The following is a 16739-nucleotide window of genomic DNA, read 5'->3' on the forward strand; positions in this document are numbered from 1 at the left end:
AAAGATAACAATAGCAGCCTGTGTAATAATAAGGCCAAGAACAAACGCAACTACAATCTTGATTTGAAAAATTTCCAGTGATGGAGGATCCACCGCAACCCCTTGTAAATTATTATAAGGCCTAATCAACCTCACTCTTAAAAATTTACCCCTTATTTCTAGTCTGACTTTCCTTATTTCAATTTCCAGCCATTGGATTTTGCTAGACCATTCTCTGCTAGACTAAAGAGCCCAGTATCACATATTTGTTCTCTATCTACTGTGACAGGGTCAGGCCAGATGCCTACAGGAGAGTAATAGACGGCAGATATAATAGCCCCAGGTTAAGTAGGTTCCTTTTCCCTGGGTAAGGTAACAGGGAAGTTTCCAGAACAATCAGGAACCTTCTGGAGACAATTAAGACAGACAGGCTGATTAGAACACCTGCAGTCAATCAAGAAGCTGCTAGAATCAATTAAGGCAGGCTAATCAGGGCACCTGGGTTTAAAAAGGAGTTCACTTCAGTTTGTGGTGCGTGCAAGGAGCTGGGAGCAAGAGATGCTAGGAGCTGAGAGTGAGAACACATACTGTTGGAGGACTTAGGTGTACAAGCATTATCAGACACCAGGAGGAAGGTCCTATGGTGAGGATAAAGAAGGTGTTGGGAGGAGGCCAGGGGGAAGTAGCCCAGGGAGTTGTAGCTGTCACACAGCTGTTCCAGGAGGCTCTCTAGACAGCTGCATTCCACAGGGCCCTGGGCTGGAACCCGGAATAGAGGGCAGGCCCGGGTTCCCCCCAAACCTCCCAACACCTGGTCAGACCCAGGAGGAGTTGACCTGGACTGTGGGTTCACACAAACGGCCAAACTGAGGGCTGCTGTGAAGCTCCAAGGCAAGCAAATCCACCAATAAGCACAATACACACCAAGGTAGAGGAGGAACTTTGTCACACTACATACATATAGGGTGTAATCAAGTCACCTCTTCTCTGTGGTCAGCTAAATAGGTTGAGCTCTTTGAGTCTATCACTATAACACATGTTATCTAAATCTTTAATCATTCCGGTGCTCTTCTCTGAACCCTCTACAGTTTGACAACTTCTTTCTTCTGTTGGGGCCACCAGAACTGCAAACAGTATTCCAACAACAGAGCCAAATACAGAGTTAATATAACCCGTACAGTCCTAATTAAGATCATCCCATGTCCTCTGCTCTGGAGCCTAGTGAACACTGTCCTACTGAAGAGCTTCTGTGAGCTCCAGTGAACAGGGTACAGTTTTTCTGAGACAGAAGTTGCATACACCAGCAGACCCCACCAATCAGCTCTGCCCCTCAAACCCAGCACCTCCTGCCCACCACTGATTATTTGTTCTGCAGAGGACAGGAGGCGCTGCAGTGGAGGAGCGGGGGAAAGAAGAGGCAGAATGAGGGTGGGGCATTTTAGGAGGGGGTGTAGTGTGGCAGGAAGAGGCAGAGTGGGAATGGAAAGAGGCGGGGCAGGGGTGGAGCCAAGGCGGAAGGGGTATAGTAGGGTAACTTGTTTCCAAATGATGTTGTGAAGGCCAAAAATATAATAGGGTTCCAAAAAAAAAGAATAAGGTAAGCTCATGGAGGCTAGCTCCTTCAATGATGTTTATTAACCAAGATGGTCAGGGATGCAAGCCAATGCTCTGGGTGTCCCTAAGCTTCTGACTATCAGAAGCTGCGATTGGATTTCAGGGAATGGATCATTAGATAATTTGCCCTGTTCTGTTCATTCCCTCTGATGCATCAGGCACTGGCCACTGTCAGAAGACAGGATACTGGGCTGGATGGATTATCTGTCTGACACAGTATGGCTGTTCTTATGTTGCTTCCCTAGAGGCTTTGTTCCCTGTCCCCTGTAAAGTTCCCTGTGTTATACTGTTATTTTTGAGTATGGCCTTTCATTTGTTGGGACTTGTATTCGTGTATTGTGTTGTTCATGTGCTGGGTTATATGTTTTGTAAATAGATAAGTAACATTAGTCATTTTCCCAAGAGACAGCACCCTGGTGTCCGAAGCACAGACAGGAATCACCTTGGGTGGAGGCACCAGGCACTGAAACAAAGAACCCAGGAACCAATGCACGCGAGGAGGGAAGACAAGCCACTCCGATTAACAAGCAGCAGGGAGAGGCTTAAGCCACATGGGCGGTCATGAAATACAATGTTGGCATTTCCCTCAGAGAGCTGTCTCTTCAGCAGGGAGGGCTGAAGGAGCCTCTGATTCCTGTGTGGCACAACAAAATTGCCAGAGAGTCAGGGACTGCAGAGGATGGGGAATTTCCCTGCTGCCAGAGACAGACAGGTTTGATTCTGAACCCAGGCTGCAATCAGGCAGAGGTACCCCTCGCTTTTAAGGGACCTGGGAGCCCGAGCAAAATGAAGAAACTCCCATTATTCATACTTTTATCAAAAATGGAAGAAAAGTTTTTGTTTAAACTTTCCAGAAGAAAAACAATATCATTGCATTTGAGGAAAGGTAGTGACTGAGCACTTGTAACTCCAACTGTGGTTGTTTCACTACATTATGAAGAACTGATAATACTAATTTTATAATGGAAAGTCCATATCCTCTTTCTCTAGAAAGGTGGCTGCCATATGAGCTGTGATGTACAAAAGGTTTATGATGAGTGAATGACTGTACTCACTAGAAATATATGGAAACACACTCCTCTTACCTAACCTAGTGCTCAGTGTTCATAGCACTTAAAGAAAGGCAGGCAGAAGGTCAAGATAGTCTAATTCAGCCCAATCTAATTCCCACATAAATCAATGGAAGCAATCATACCCTTTATCCAGTTAACTGCTGTTGGAGAAGCAAAAGACATTTAAAACTTCATACTCCCCCTACAGTGGCTCTTGGCACATGAAATAACCAATCATATTTTTGTGTGTGCTCTATCTTTGGGACTGGGTAAAATGTGCCCCTTGCTGATGGATTAACAGTATATAGGAAATCTTACATTCTTCAGAAAGCTCTTTTTTCTTGCCTTGAGAAGGAGAAGCAAACAATCTCAAAGAAGCTCAACTTTAAGGAGGTTTTTGATATGTAAAGAAGATGTGAAAGAATACACTTGTCTACCTTACAGCAAGATCTCTCTTGAGGGCTCCCAGATGAACCATGAAATGGTCAACCACACTTGTTGAACTTGTAAGAGTAGCAGATGAGGCTCCTAGCGGCTGTGAAAAGACCAAGTAGCTGCCTCTGAAGCAGACAAGAAGGCCTCAGATCTCACTCGTTCCAGAGCAATGCTAGCTTTCCCAGCCACACCACAGAGAAAGAAGAGACAAGGAGAAAAAATGTGCAAAAAATATTTTTGCAAAAAAGAAAGAGTTAGATTAGGTAGGTAGCTTAAGTCAATCGTTTATGTGTTACTGCCTGCTTCTGTGAGGTACTGAGCATCCTCAATTCATATTTGGCCAAATCCAGAAATCTTATTCAGGTATAACTCAGGTAAAATTCTCAAAAGCTTAGATAGTTATCGGAAAACATCCATTCAATGTGCATCAGCAGTCAAAAACGCAAACAAAATGTTAGGAACCATTAGGAAAGAGATCTATAATAAGACAGAAACTAACATAATGCCACTATATAAAATCCATAGTATGCCCACACCTTGAATACTGTGTGTGGTTCTGGACACCCCATCTAAAAAAATGTATGTTGGAATTGGGAAAAGTACAGAGAAGGGCAACAAAAATGCTTAAGGGTATGGAACAGCTCCGATATGAGAAGAGATTTAAAAGACTAGGACCGTTCAGCTTGGAAAAGAGATGACAAAGGGGGAATATGACAGAGATCTATGAAATCATGAATGCTGTGGAGGAAAAGGGAAATATTATTTACCCATTTGCATAACACAAGAACTAGGGGTTACTTGATTAAATTAATAGGTTTAAAACAAACAAACGAACAAAAGAAAGTACTTTTCACACAACACACAGTCAACCCATGGAACTCATTGCTAGAGGATATTAAAATTCGCTAATTGTATTTTAAACATCTTGAACATCATAAATTAGCCACCTTCAGTGAGGTTCATGTGGACAAATATTTGGATCCAGTACTTTTGCTATCAGTAAATTTGACCAGCATTGTGTTTTCTCTGCTGCTGTCAGTCAGCTTCTCCATTGTTTCTTTCAAGCAAAACTAACCTCATTCATGTGCAATATGACCATTTTTTCATTCATTCCAAGGCCAAAATGAACCATTGTGATCATCTAGTCTGATCACTCCTAGAACACAGGCCAGAGAAGTGTCCCAAAATAATTCGTAGAGCAGAGGTTCTTTTTGAAAAAAAAATCCAATCTTGATTTAGAAATTACCAGGTTTGGAGACACCACCACAATCCTTGGTAAATTGTTTCAATGGTTAATCACCGTCACTATTAAAAATTTACACCTTATGCAAATTAAACAAAAGAAAATTAAGTTAACTTACTTTTGTATTTTCCAAGAAAAAGGATAATGACCACAGCAATAGACAGCAATAAACAGATTAAGACACCTATGGAAAGGTAAAAAGAAAAGGAGTACTTGTGGCACCTTAGAGACTAACAAATTTATTTGAGCACAAGCTTTCGTAAACTACAGCTCACTTCATCGGATGCATTCCTACGACTAAATTCAGTGCCTTGCATAATGACAGGTTTCAGAGTAGCAGCCATGTTAGTCTGTATTCGCAAAAAGAAAAGGAGTACTTGTGGCACCTTAGAGACTAACAAATTTATTTGAGCATAAGCTTTCGTGAGCTCCTTTTCTTTTTGCGAATACAGACTAACACGGCTGCTACTCTGAAACCTACGGAAAGGTAGAACATGTTACTATCGCCACCATGTAGCCTCAGACATGGGAGGTATTTCTAAGTGTTACAGTTCTGGACCTAAACAATGATGGACTTTTGATGGGGTATGAACAATGATGGGGTATGAACAGATGTCCCTGCCAGGAGGTGTGGACTCTGCCTAAGGGTCCCCAGTCTGGTTTAACCTGTTCCTCCCCATTATTCAAAGATAGAGCGAAATCAGCTCCATTAAGAGTCTTTTGTTATTTTAAGTGCTCAACCCAGCCTGTTAAGAGCTGAAAGTCACTAATTGCTGACAATCACTAAGAGTTGGGTGGACTCTGAAGAGACTGACCTGCAGAGGTCACAGCAGAGAGGCAAGTGGCAGAAGGTGACTGGCAAGTGGAACAAGTGGGGGAGGAATAGTGGCTGGTAGGGCAGCCAGCAGGGGAGAAACAGCGGCTGGCAGGGAGGGCAGTAGGGAGGAACAGCGACCGGTGGGGCAGCCAGCCAGACCAAGTGCTCAGATGCCGAAGCAAGCAAGGTGCCTTCTTCCCTGGATGGGAGGTGAATTCACAGAGATGCACCTCTGAACCCTGGGTTCTCACCAAGGGCAATCACTGTGAGTGGGGTGGGGTGTGGTGAAGGAGCAGAGAGGGGCACAGAAAAGAAAGTTTTGGTTGTAGAACTCAAGAGCAGGAGGCAGATGACTCTGCCCCACGCACTCTGGGGTGGGTGTCCTGCTCACAGCTTTATCTTTATCAATTCTGTTTCTGTCCTTTTCCCCAATTAATGTTGTGTGACTTCCCTCCTTTCATTAAAAGTTTCTTTCCTATACTCAGACTCTGTGCTTGCGAATGGGGAAGTATTGCCTCTCAGAGGCACCTCGTGCTGTCATTTTCCCAGGTTACTGGGTGGGGGCTGAAGCCAGTTTTGTGTTGTATTGTTGAAAAGGAACCCCTAGATATTGAACCCAGCCCTGGTTGCTGCCGGCTTCACCTGGCAGAAGGGTTACAATAGAATAAATTTTAGCCATGTTGGTGATCTCCTCTTCCTGCTGAAAGAAAAGGAGTACTTGTGGCACCTTTGAGACTAACAAATTTATTTGAGCATAAGCTTTCGTGAGCTACAGCTCACTTCATCGGATGCATTCAGTGGAAAATACAGTGGGGAGATTTATATACATAGAGAACATGAAACAATGAGTGTTACCATACACACTGTAATGAGAGTGATCACTTAAGGTGAGCTATTACCAGCAGGAGAGCGAGGGTAGGGGGAAAACCTTTTGTAGTGATAATCAAGGTGGGCCATTTCCAGCAGTTGACAAGAACGTCTGAGGAACAGTGGAGGGTAAGGGGGGCAATAAACATGGGGAAATAGTTTTACTTTGTGTAATGACACATCCACTCCCAGTCTCTATTCAAGCCTAAGTTAATTGTATCCAGTTTGCAAATTAATTCCAATTCAGCAGTCTCTCGTTGGAGTCTGTTTTTGAAGTTTTTTTGTTGAAGAATTGCCACTTTTAGGTCTGTAATCGAGTGACCAAAGAGATTGAAGTGTTCTCCAAAAGGTTTTTGAATGTTATAATTCTTGACATCTGATTTGTGTCCATTTATTCTTTTATGTAGAGACTGTCCAGTTTGGCCAATGTACATGGCAGAGGGGCATTGCTGGCACATGATGGCATATATCACATTGGTAGATACGCAGGTGAAGGAGCTTCTGATAGTGTGGCTGATGTGATTAGGCCCTATGATGGTGTCCCCTGAATAGATATGTGGACACAGTTGGCAACGGGCTTTGTTGCAAGGATAGATTCCTGGGATAGTGGTTCTGTTGTGTGATGTGTGGTTGCTGGTGAGTATTTGCTTCAGGTTGGGGGGCTGTCTGTAAGCAAGGACTGGCCTGTCTCCCAAGATCTGTGAGAGTGTTGGGTCGTTCTTCAGGATAGGTTGTAGATCCTTGATGATGTGTTGGAGAAGTTTTAGTTGTGGACTGAAGGTGATGGCTAGTGGGGTTCTGTTATTTTCTTTGTTGGGCCTGTCTTGTAGTAGGTGACTTCTGGGTACTCTTCTGGCTCTGTCAATCCGTTTCTTCACTTCGGCAGGTGGGTATTGTAGTTGTAAGAATGCTTGATAGAGATCTTGTAGGTGTTTGTCTCTGTCTGAGGGGTTGGAGCAAATGCAGTTGTATCATAGAGCTTGGCTGTAGACAATGAATCATGTGGTGTGGTCTGGATGAAAGCTGGAGGCATGTAGGTAGGAATAGCGGTCAGTAGGTTTCTGGTATAGGGTGGTGTTTATGTGACCATTGCTTATTAGCACCGTAGTGTCCAGGAAGTGGATCTCTTGTGTGGACTGGTACAGACTGAGGTTGATGGTGGGATGGAAATTGTTGAAATCATGGTGGAATTCCTCAAGGGCTTCTTTTCCATGGGTCCAGATGATGAAAATGTCATCAATGTAGCACAAGTAGAGTAGGGGCATTAGGGGACGAGAGCTGAGGAAGAGTTGTTCTAAGTCAGCCATTAAAATGTTGACATATTGTGGGGCCATGCGAGTACCCATAGCAGTGCCGCTGATATGAAGGTATACATTGTCCCCAAATGTGAAATAGTTATGGGTGAGGACAAAGTCACAAAGTTCAGCCACCAGGTTTGCCATGACATTATCGGGGATACTGTTTCTGACGGCTTGTAGTCCATCTTTGTGTGGAATGTTGGTGTAGAGGGCTTCTACATCCATAGTGGCCAGGATGGTGTTTTAACAAAGATCACCAATGGATTGTAGTCTCCTCAGGAAGTCAGTGGTGTCTCGAAGACAGCTGGGAGTGCTGGTAGTGTAGGGCCTGAGGAGGGAGTCTACATAGCCAGACAATCCTGCTGTCAGGATGCCAATGCCTGAGATGATGGGGCGTCCAGGATTTCCAGGTTTATGGATCTTGGGTAGCAGATAGAATACCTCAGGTCAGAGTTCCAGGGATGTGTCTGTGCGGATTTGTTCTTGTGCTTTTTCAGGGAGTTTCTTGAGCAAATGCTATAGTTTCTTTTGGTAACCTTCAGTGGGATCAGAGGGTAATGGCTTGTAGACAGTGGTGTTGGAGAGCTGCCTAGCAGCCTCTTGTTCACATTCCAACCTATTCATGATGATGACAGCACCTCCTTTGTCAATCTTTTTGATTATGATGTCAGAGTTGTTTCTGAGGCTGTGGATGGCATTGTGTTCTGCACGGCTGAGGTTATGGGGCAAGTGATGCTGCTTTTTTACAATTTCAGCCCGTGCACGTCGGCGGAAGCGCTCTATGTAGAAGTCCAGTCTGTTATTTCGACCTTCAGGAGGAGTGTCTCTTACATGCTCCAGTGAGCCTCAGTCAAACAAAACCCCTCCACACTAAGTTTTTCTCCCCCAAAAAAGAGGAGGCTTCAGCTGATTACCATGATGTCACTCTTCATCCAGATGTCACAAAGCCCTTTAGCTGGTCTTGGGATCCATACAACTGCAAATGCTGGAGGGGCTGATGTGGAGGAAGTGGGGATAATGTACATTGCTCCCCTTCCTATCCCCTCTGATTGCACACACAGGACAATACCACACATCTTTAACTTTCACAGGTAACTACCTCCCATTACAGAATGAAAGTTTCAGTCATTATCCCTGAACATTTGTTTCATTTTCAGAAAATGTAGAGAAGACAATAGGTAAGTCTGTGTCTAATTTCTCTTAGATATAGTCTGGTCAATACACACAAATCTTGTAGAGTGGAAAGTGGAAGAATTTATTTTTAAATTCTCTGCTCTCTCCTGCCTTTCATGATCCCTTTTTCCTGGCTTCACAAGAGCATCTCTGAATATTTGCTAGATCTGAAGAGAGTTGCTTTTCTATTCTGGCATTTTTAAATGAACACCCTCATCCTGTTTAGTGTCCTCTAGACATGTAACTCTCCAGAAAACAAATATTGTATGAAATAAAATGTACATATGAAAAGGACTGCACATGGAAACAGAAAATGGAACATGATTCATTACATAAATAATATCATGACACTTTTAATAGCTGATGCCCATATTAGGAGAGTTGGATTGTGTCCTATTGAGCTCTTTGCTATTTAGTAGTGACTATGAAGGTTCTTGCCAAAATTATTCGAAAAAGGTTGGGCTCTAATCTCTCTTCTAATCTTCTATACAGGGGGGATGGGCATATGACTAGCCTCATAGACTGAATAGCTGGTGAAGGCTCTTTGCTGAAAAGTTTTCATTGAAGACATTGCACCTATTTCCACTATTGAACATTTCTGTGTGATAGGCCCAGACTTGTACTGGGGAAGGGGAGTGAGTTGCAGAATCACACTGCCTAGAGGAGACCTCCAGTGGGGATTGTGATTTAAGGGGTGAACAGTCCTCCTTGAGATCCTAGGCATGGAGAGGGACAAAGACGAGGGAGGCCAGGAAACTGCTCTGGAAAAGAGCATCCTTGTATACAAAGCCCAAGACTCATGAGCATGAGGTCTCATTTCCCATCAATTTTGGGCTCTGTGGCTGCTTTACTCCCCGCTTTGTGAGGTGAGAACTCTCTGGATATCAAGGAAACATCCCTGGGAGAGGCCATGGAGCTCCCAGCAGAGGTTTCCCATAAGAGGGGATGCTCTGGCCCTTCAGTAGAAATTATTCTCCTTGGCAGAAAGAAGGTATTTATCCTACAGTTATAGAAATTTGTGTCATGGAAACTAGAGTTCACTCTGTGCGACTGGCTTTCAGTCAAAGCAACTCCACCTTTGCCTTCCTGCCATTGTTTTGCAAAGGCAGACACTTCTCAATGTGTCACCCCTTTTGTCTTTGTTTTTCCTTCAAATTAGGTTAACAAACACATCTTTTCTCTGAGAAGTCCTCTTCTGAAACCCTCACCGCGACCAAGCAGAGACACAACCTGCCAGTGAAAAATGTCCAAACTGTCTCGAGTCCCAAAGGCAAATATGTACCTTCCTCCCTCCCCCTTGCTGAAAAAGTGCAAAGGTCCTGATCCCCCACTCGGTTGAAGGGACCCTGCCAACCACACGTCCCTCACTGGGGAAATGCCAGGCCCTTCCCCCTTCAAACTGCAGCCATCTGAGAAAACTTACCTTTGTCCTCCCTCGGTTGATTTGGAAAAAAAAAATACAAACACTTTTCATTATATTCAGGATATGATCTGATCAGGAGCCTAATCCTGTTCCTTCTCATGTAAATCTTCTCATTGATTTCATTGGGAGAAGAACTGGGCCCTTGATTACATAATTATAATACTCTGGCAAGAGCACAACCTGATACACCTTCAAATGTGTGATCGTAAAGTTCACATTTTCCCCTTGGTTTTGTCCTATGAAACAGGCACAAGGGTTTGCACATGTGATTCTGTAGCAGAAGAGAGAGGGCTCAAGGAAGACAGAGGAAACCTCTCCCTCATACATGTGACAGTGATACAAAATCAGTGCAGGCCTAGGGCCAGATCCAAGTTCACTGAAGTCAATGGGAGACTTTCCATTCACTTCAGTGGATTCTGAATCAGTCACTTAACACCCGATTCACAGAAGAATGTAGCCATCTCAGTGCCTCTTTAGGTGCCTAAGTCCAGCATTGAAGCATCAGTGAAAGTCTCAAACCCAAATCTCAACTACCAACTAACCCTGTAAGTGACTGAAGTCCCCACAGTTTCACTTTTGGTCTGTTTGAGCTTGGAGCTGGGAGAGGAGCACCACAGCCTGAAGAGTCTGTATTCAGCTCCTACTCCTCACCCAAATCGGGACTTTGAACTATTGTGGGGTTTAGTGTGTTACTGGGGAGTGCCAGCCCTGCAGAGACCAGCAATCAAGGGGAAGAAAACCAACCCAGGGGCAGCTACCTAAAGCCAGCTGGGACCTCCCCAAGACTCCAGACTGGGGAGCCAGGAGAGGACCTAAAAGGTGTAGTGTAGAAAGGTTAGCTGGGGCTCGTCTCTCTCCGGGGCGGTGGGGAACCACACTGCCTCACTAAACACAGCAAGATGTCTTGTGGGGAATTAGTTCGGCCGCGGGAGTCTTCCTCGGCAGCCCTTGTGAGAACAGAAATAAACACAGTGAGCCCAGGCTCGAGGTCGGGGCAGGGCAAAGGTGAGTCAGGCACTCAGGCCCCAGGCAGGGCCTGAGCAACAACAGTATATAAGCAGCAGGCCCAAGCCCTAGGTTCCAAAGGGCCTGGGAGAGGGGGAGGCTGCCACCCGCGAGTTTGGGTGGCGGGGGGACGCAGGCCCTCCCACTCCACTGCGTCCCAGCCCGGGGCCCTAGCAGCGGCAGAAGACCCGCTGCTGCATCGGTGGGATCCTGGCCACTACAACTGACATGGGTTCTGACAGTGCTGCAGCCAGACTAGGGTGGGCTGCCCCCAGGCTCCCCTCTGGAGGTACCTGAGTCGGGGTGGTGTCCACATGGGGGCAGCTGGCGCAGAGCAGACTCCGGGGCAACACCTGACCCAATGGGGAGTGGGCTCAGAGCTCCCTGGCTCTGCCCATTCTGGTGTTCGGAGGGACTCATCTCTCTCTGGGGCAGCAGGGAACCACACCGCCTCACTACACACGCCACCCCTCAAGTCTGGCTCCCGCTTTTCGGGGCCAGACTCTTCCATCCCTCCTAGGCGGGACAGGAAGTCGGCATTCGCATGGTCTTTGCCGGCCCTATGCTGGATGGTGAAAGCATAGGGCTGTAATGCCAGGTACCAGCGCAGTAGTCTAGTGTTGTTGTTTTTGATTCTGGAGTGGGGCATAGTCTGTGAGTAGTGTAAATGGGCCCCCGAGGAGGTAGTACCGCAGGGCGTCCCAGGCCCATTTCACCGCGAGTGCTTCTTTCTCTATTACCGCGTAGTTTTTCTCGCGGGGGGGGGGGTAATTTCTGGCTAAGATATAAGACCTGGTGGTCTTCTCCATCGATTTCTTTGGAGATGACGGCCCCGAGCCCTGCCTCCGAGGCGCCCGTGTGGAGGATAAAGTCACGGTTGAAGTCTGGGCTATATAGGACTGGCTCCCGGCAGAGGTACTCCTTGAGTGTCTGGAAGGTGTCTTCTCATTCTTGAATCCACGGCAACTGCCGGGGGCTGTCCTTCGTCAAAAGCCCCATCAAGGGGGCTGCAATGAAAGCGAACTTGGAGATGAATCATCGATAATAGCCAGCAAGCCCCAAGAATTGTCTCACTTGGCGTTTCGTGGTGGGTGGTGGGCAGGCTTCCAGTGCTTGAACCTTCCCCATGAGGGGTTTCACTCGTCCTCCACTTATGGTGTACCCGAGGTATGTTGCCTCTTGCCATCCAATGTGACACTTTTTTGGATTGGCTGTTAGTCCCGCCTTTTGCAGGGACCTCAGGACCGCAGCTATATGTTCCAGATGGTCCTCCCACTGGCAGCTGTAGACTACGATGTCATCCAAACACACCATTGCATAGTCTTGATGGGGCCATAAAAGGCACTCCATTAGTCATTGGAACGTCGCCAGGGTCCCATGGAGGCCGAAGGGTATCTGGGTAAGTTTGTAAAGTCCGATTGGGGTGGCGAATGCCATTTTCTCCTTAGAGATGGGATCGAGCAGGATCTGCCAGTACCCCTTACTGAGGTCGAGGGTGGTGATGAAACGGGCCTCTCCTAGGTGGTCAAGCAGTTCATACACACGGGGCATAGGATATGCATCGAACCTTGAGATCGCATTGATCCGCCAGAAGTCTATACAGAAGCACCGTGTGCCATCGGGCTTGGGCACCAAGACCACCGGACTGCGCCACGCACTCTGCGACGGCTCGATGACTCCTAGGGCTAGCATGGACTGTACTTCCTCCTCAACCTTCTGCCACATTCAGTGCGGCAGGGACCTGGTCATCTCCCAGATTACCTTCCCCGGCTCGGTCAGGATGGCATGATGGACCAAGGTCATGTAACGGGGTAGGACCATAAAGGTTCTCCTGAAAGCCTGCAGGAGATATTGGGCCTGCTTACACTGCTCCTCTGTGAGCGTGTCGCTGTGCTGGGGGCCTGCGGGGTCCTCTGTCAGGGGCGTGCGGGGAGCCAACTCTGGTTCTGGCGGGTAAGGGTTAATTAATAGGCCCTCCTGCTTCTACCATGGTTTCAATATATTTACGTGATACCACTGGGTCCTCTTGCGCCGGTTGGGCTGGTGGATCTCATAGGTGATGGGCGCAACCTTCTGGGCCACCTCATAGGGTCCCTGCCAACGGACCAGCAGCTTCAACTCGCTTGATGGTAGGAGGAGCAGGAGCCAATCACCTGGCTCAAAGGTACGGACCCGCGTTTCCTGGTGATAGGTTTGAACCTGGGCTTCCTGCATGGCTTTTAAGTTTTCGTGTGCTAGGACTCCGGCCTGAGCGAGGTGCTGCTGGATCTGGAGAACGTACTTCAGGAGGCCCTGGGTTGGAGATGGCGACTGCTCCCATGTCTCCAGCATTACGTCTAATAGGCCCTGCGGGCAGCAGCCATATAGTAGCTCAAATGGGGAGAACTTGGTCGATGACTGGGGAACCTCGCAGATGGCCAGCACTAGAGGTGGGAGTAGCTGGTCCCACCGACGTAGCTCCTCTGGGGGGAACTTGCACAACATCTCCTTCAGGGTCCTACTGAATCGTTCCACCATCCTGTCAGTCTGTGGGTGGTAGAAGGAGGTGTGCAACTGTTTGACTCTCAGGAGCTCGCATATCTGCTGCAACAGCCGGGAGGTGAAGTTGGTGCCCTGGTCCATTAGGATTTCCGGGGCAGGCCCACTCGAGCGAAGATCTTCACTAGTTCACCGGCGATGGTTTGGGCGGTGATGCTCCGCAAAGGCATGGCCTCGGGAAAACAGTTGGCATAATCCACGATGACCAACTCATACTGGAATCCCGCGGCACTTCTCAGGAGCGGGCCCACCAGGTCCATGGCCACCCACTCAAATGGCATCTCCACTATGGGCATGGGAACCAAAGGGGTCTTGGGCACCCGTGGGGGAGCCGCTAACTGTTACTCCGGGCAACAGCTACAATAGTTCCTCACCTCCTGGTGAACACCGGGCCAGAAGAACCGTGTCAAAATCCAGGCAAGGGTCTTTTCATGGCCCAAGTACCCAGCAGCAGGGATGTCATGTGCGAGCTTCATTATGGCTCGTTGGTGGCACAGAGGCACCAGCAGCTGCGTCCGTCGTTCTTCCACGTGTGGATCTCATTCCACCCAGTAAAGACTCCAATTGGTCCCCAGGACACTCGGTACAGGGGGCATGGATCCTTGTTGAGGTGGGAGTTTGGGGCATCTGACCCAAAGCCCTGAGTGAGCCTCTTGCCCACAGGGGAGACTCTGCACTTTGGTCTGAACGCCCCCTTTCTTTTCGGAGTTAGGGTGCTCTGGCCCGGGGGTTGGTCTCTGGTAGCTGGCCCCACTGGCACTTCAGTGGCGAGGAAGTCTTCCATCAATGCGATGGTGGTGGCTAGCATCACTGGCTGATGGCGAAGCACTCAGGCACTTCCTTGCGCTGGGAGGATGTGTACGAACTGTTCTAAAATAATTTGTTCCATGACCTCATCAGCAGTCCTCCTCTCCAGCTGTAACCACCGCTTGCACTCAGGGGCAGCAGGTTTGTATAATTTTTGGTGGTGCTCAGAACAGGTCCAAGTCCCACCCCCCCCCATACACCTGCCTTGTAAGCCAATATATAGTAATTCCTCACTTAAAGTTAACATTGTTTTGCTGTTATGTTGCTGATCAATTAGAGCAGTGGCTCTAGAACTTTTTTTTCCATGGACTACTTGAAAATTTCTGAGGATCTTGGCACTCCACTTAATGATCTTTCCAAATGTTGTTTATACCATTAGCTAACTATTGTAAAGTGCTCTGGATAAAAGTGCTACATAAAAAAAAAACCCTAAATAATAATAAACTTTTTTTGTTCTACACATAAAAGCACACAACTCATATTTTAATATCAATATCTTAACCTTTCTAATGCAATGGATGTGCTCTCTCTCCCCCACTGCAGCAGCCCCCAAGCTGGGGCTGGGAAGGAGGGGGGGTCTCTCCCTCTCTCCCCTGCTGCAGCAGCCTGCAAGCTGGGGCTGGGAAGAAGGTGGGGGGGTCTCTCCCTCTCTCCCCAACTGCAGCAGCCCCTGACCTTGGGCTGGAAAGGAGAGGGTTCTCTCCCCTGCCACAGCAGCCACAGAGCTGAAGCTGGGAAGGACGGTCTCTCCCCAGCAGCCGCAGCCCTGGAGCCTCTTTCTCTGGCAGCCATAGCCCTGCACATCCCAAATTCCCCCCACCCCCTCTTCTCACCCCTCTGCCCCCTCCCACCTACCCCTTATTCCCCCCAAGGCCACCACCTCCCCTTACATGTGTATCTTCTCCAGGGTCCAGGCACCTAATTAGAGGAGCCACGCCTGTGCAGCTCCACTAATTAGGTGGGTGGCCCTTCATTCTCTCATGTGCAGCCGCCCAGAAGTTCACCTTAGAGGGAACTATCCGCAGACCACCTGAATGGAGCTCGCGGACCACTGGTGGTCCACAGACCACAGTTTGAGAACCTCTGAATTAGAGAACAGGCTCATTTAAAGTTGCCCAATGCTCCCTTATAACGTTGTTTGGCAGCCGCCTGCTTTGTCCACTGCTTGCAGAAACAGCAGCCCGTTGGAGCGAGCTGGTGGGGGTAGCGTGACTAGATGTCCCGATTTTAGAGGGACAGTCCCGATTTTTGGGTCTTTTTCTTATATAGACTCCAATTAGCCCACACCCCCGTCCCGATTTTTCACACTTGCTGTCTGGTCACCCTAGGTGGGGGCTTGGAACCAGGGTGGGCTGGCAGCCCCCACATCAGCTCCCCTAAGTTCCCTGTGCAACAGCCGCCCAGCGGGCTACCAATTGCTGGGCAATTCAGGTGTCCCTCCCCCCACTGCCATGTGCTTCTCCTGGCCTCTGCATTGGAGCTGCTCTGGGAGCCTCCTGCTTGCTGTGCAGGTAGGGTGACCAGATGTCCCAATTTTATAGGGACAGTCCTGATTTTGGGGTCTTTTTTATATATAGGCTCCTATTACCCCCAACCCTCTGTCCCGATTTTTCATACTTGCTGTTTGGTCACCCTAAGTGCAGGGGTAGGAAAGAGGAAGAGGGGTGCTGTTGTCAGGGTGTCCCCTTCCTCTGTTCTTGCCCCCCCCCATCTCTACAGAGTGGGAGGGACAGGACAGGGCTCAGAATGGAGGGAGTTTGCTGGCAGCAGCTGCTGTCTCAAAGTCTCTCACACACAGGGATGTGTCTCTGTCTTGTTCTCTGCCATGCTGTCTTCCCCCCACCCCCCTCCATTCCTGCTGCCTTATAGATTGTGAGGCTCCATCAACAACAATGTGTTACCCTTGAGGGCTCAGCCAAGTGCGAGTTCATCATTTACCAGTAAGGCATTCCCTAGAAAATATCCCACCCTCTGACTTCACCACCTCAACCAAGCTTCACAATCATCATTGCTGTGTATTGAATTAAATTGTTTAAAATTTATACTGTGTGTATATAAAATATAGCCTTTCATCTGGCAAAAAAAAAAATTCTCTGGAACCTAACCCCCCTATTTACATTAATTCTTATGGGGAGATTGGATTTGCTTAACATTGTTTCACTTAAAGTAGCATTTTTCAGGAACATAACTACAACGTTAAGCAAGAAGTTACTGTATATTTTTTAAAATAATGTAAAAATGTGAAGGCTCTGGGGTGGGGCTGGTGATGAGGGGTTCGGGGTGTGGGAGGGGCTCAGGCAGAGGGCTGGGATGCAGGAATGAGGGCTGTGGATGAGGGGTTTGGGGTGTGGGTGTGGGAGGGGGCTCAGGGCTAGGGCAGAGGGTTGGGGTGCAGGGGGTGAGGGCTCTGGGGTGGGGCAGGGCTGGGGATGAGGAGTTTGGGGTGCAGACAGGCTGCCCTGGGGCAAGGGCCAGAGAGGAGGATTCC

At 48.0% G+C, this 16739-nt stretch overlaps 1 protein-coding gene across 1 annotated transcript in view; it reads right to left on the minus strand.

Moving 5' to 3' along the window:
• LOC119847446 (butyrophilin subfamily 1 member A1-like) overlaps window positions 1-16739 on the minus strand; it is a 99909-nt gene that overhangs the window by 25857 nt on the left and 57313 nt on the right. Inside the window, exon 8 of the mRNA XM_043501185.1 lies at window positions 4442-4507. Coding sequence (XP_043357120.1) covers window positions 4442-4507 — 66 coding nt within the window. The remainder of the gene's footprint in view (window positions 1-4441; window positions 4508-16739) is intronic.

The sequence above is a fragment of the Dermochelys coriacea genome, chromosome 23, assembly GCF_009764565.3.
Source record: "Dermochelys coriacea isolate rDerCor1 chromosome 23, rDerCor1.pri.v4, whole genome shotgun sequence".
NCBI lineage: Eukaryota > Metazoa > Chordata > Testudines > Dermochelyidae > Dermochelys > Dermochelys coriacea.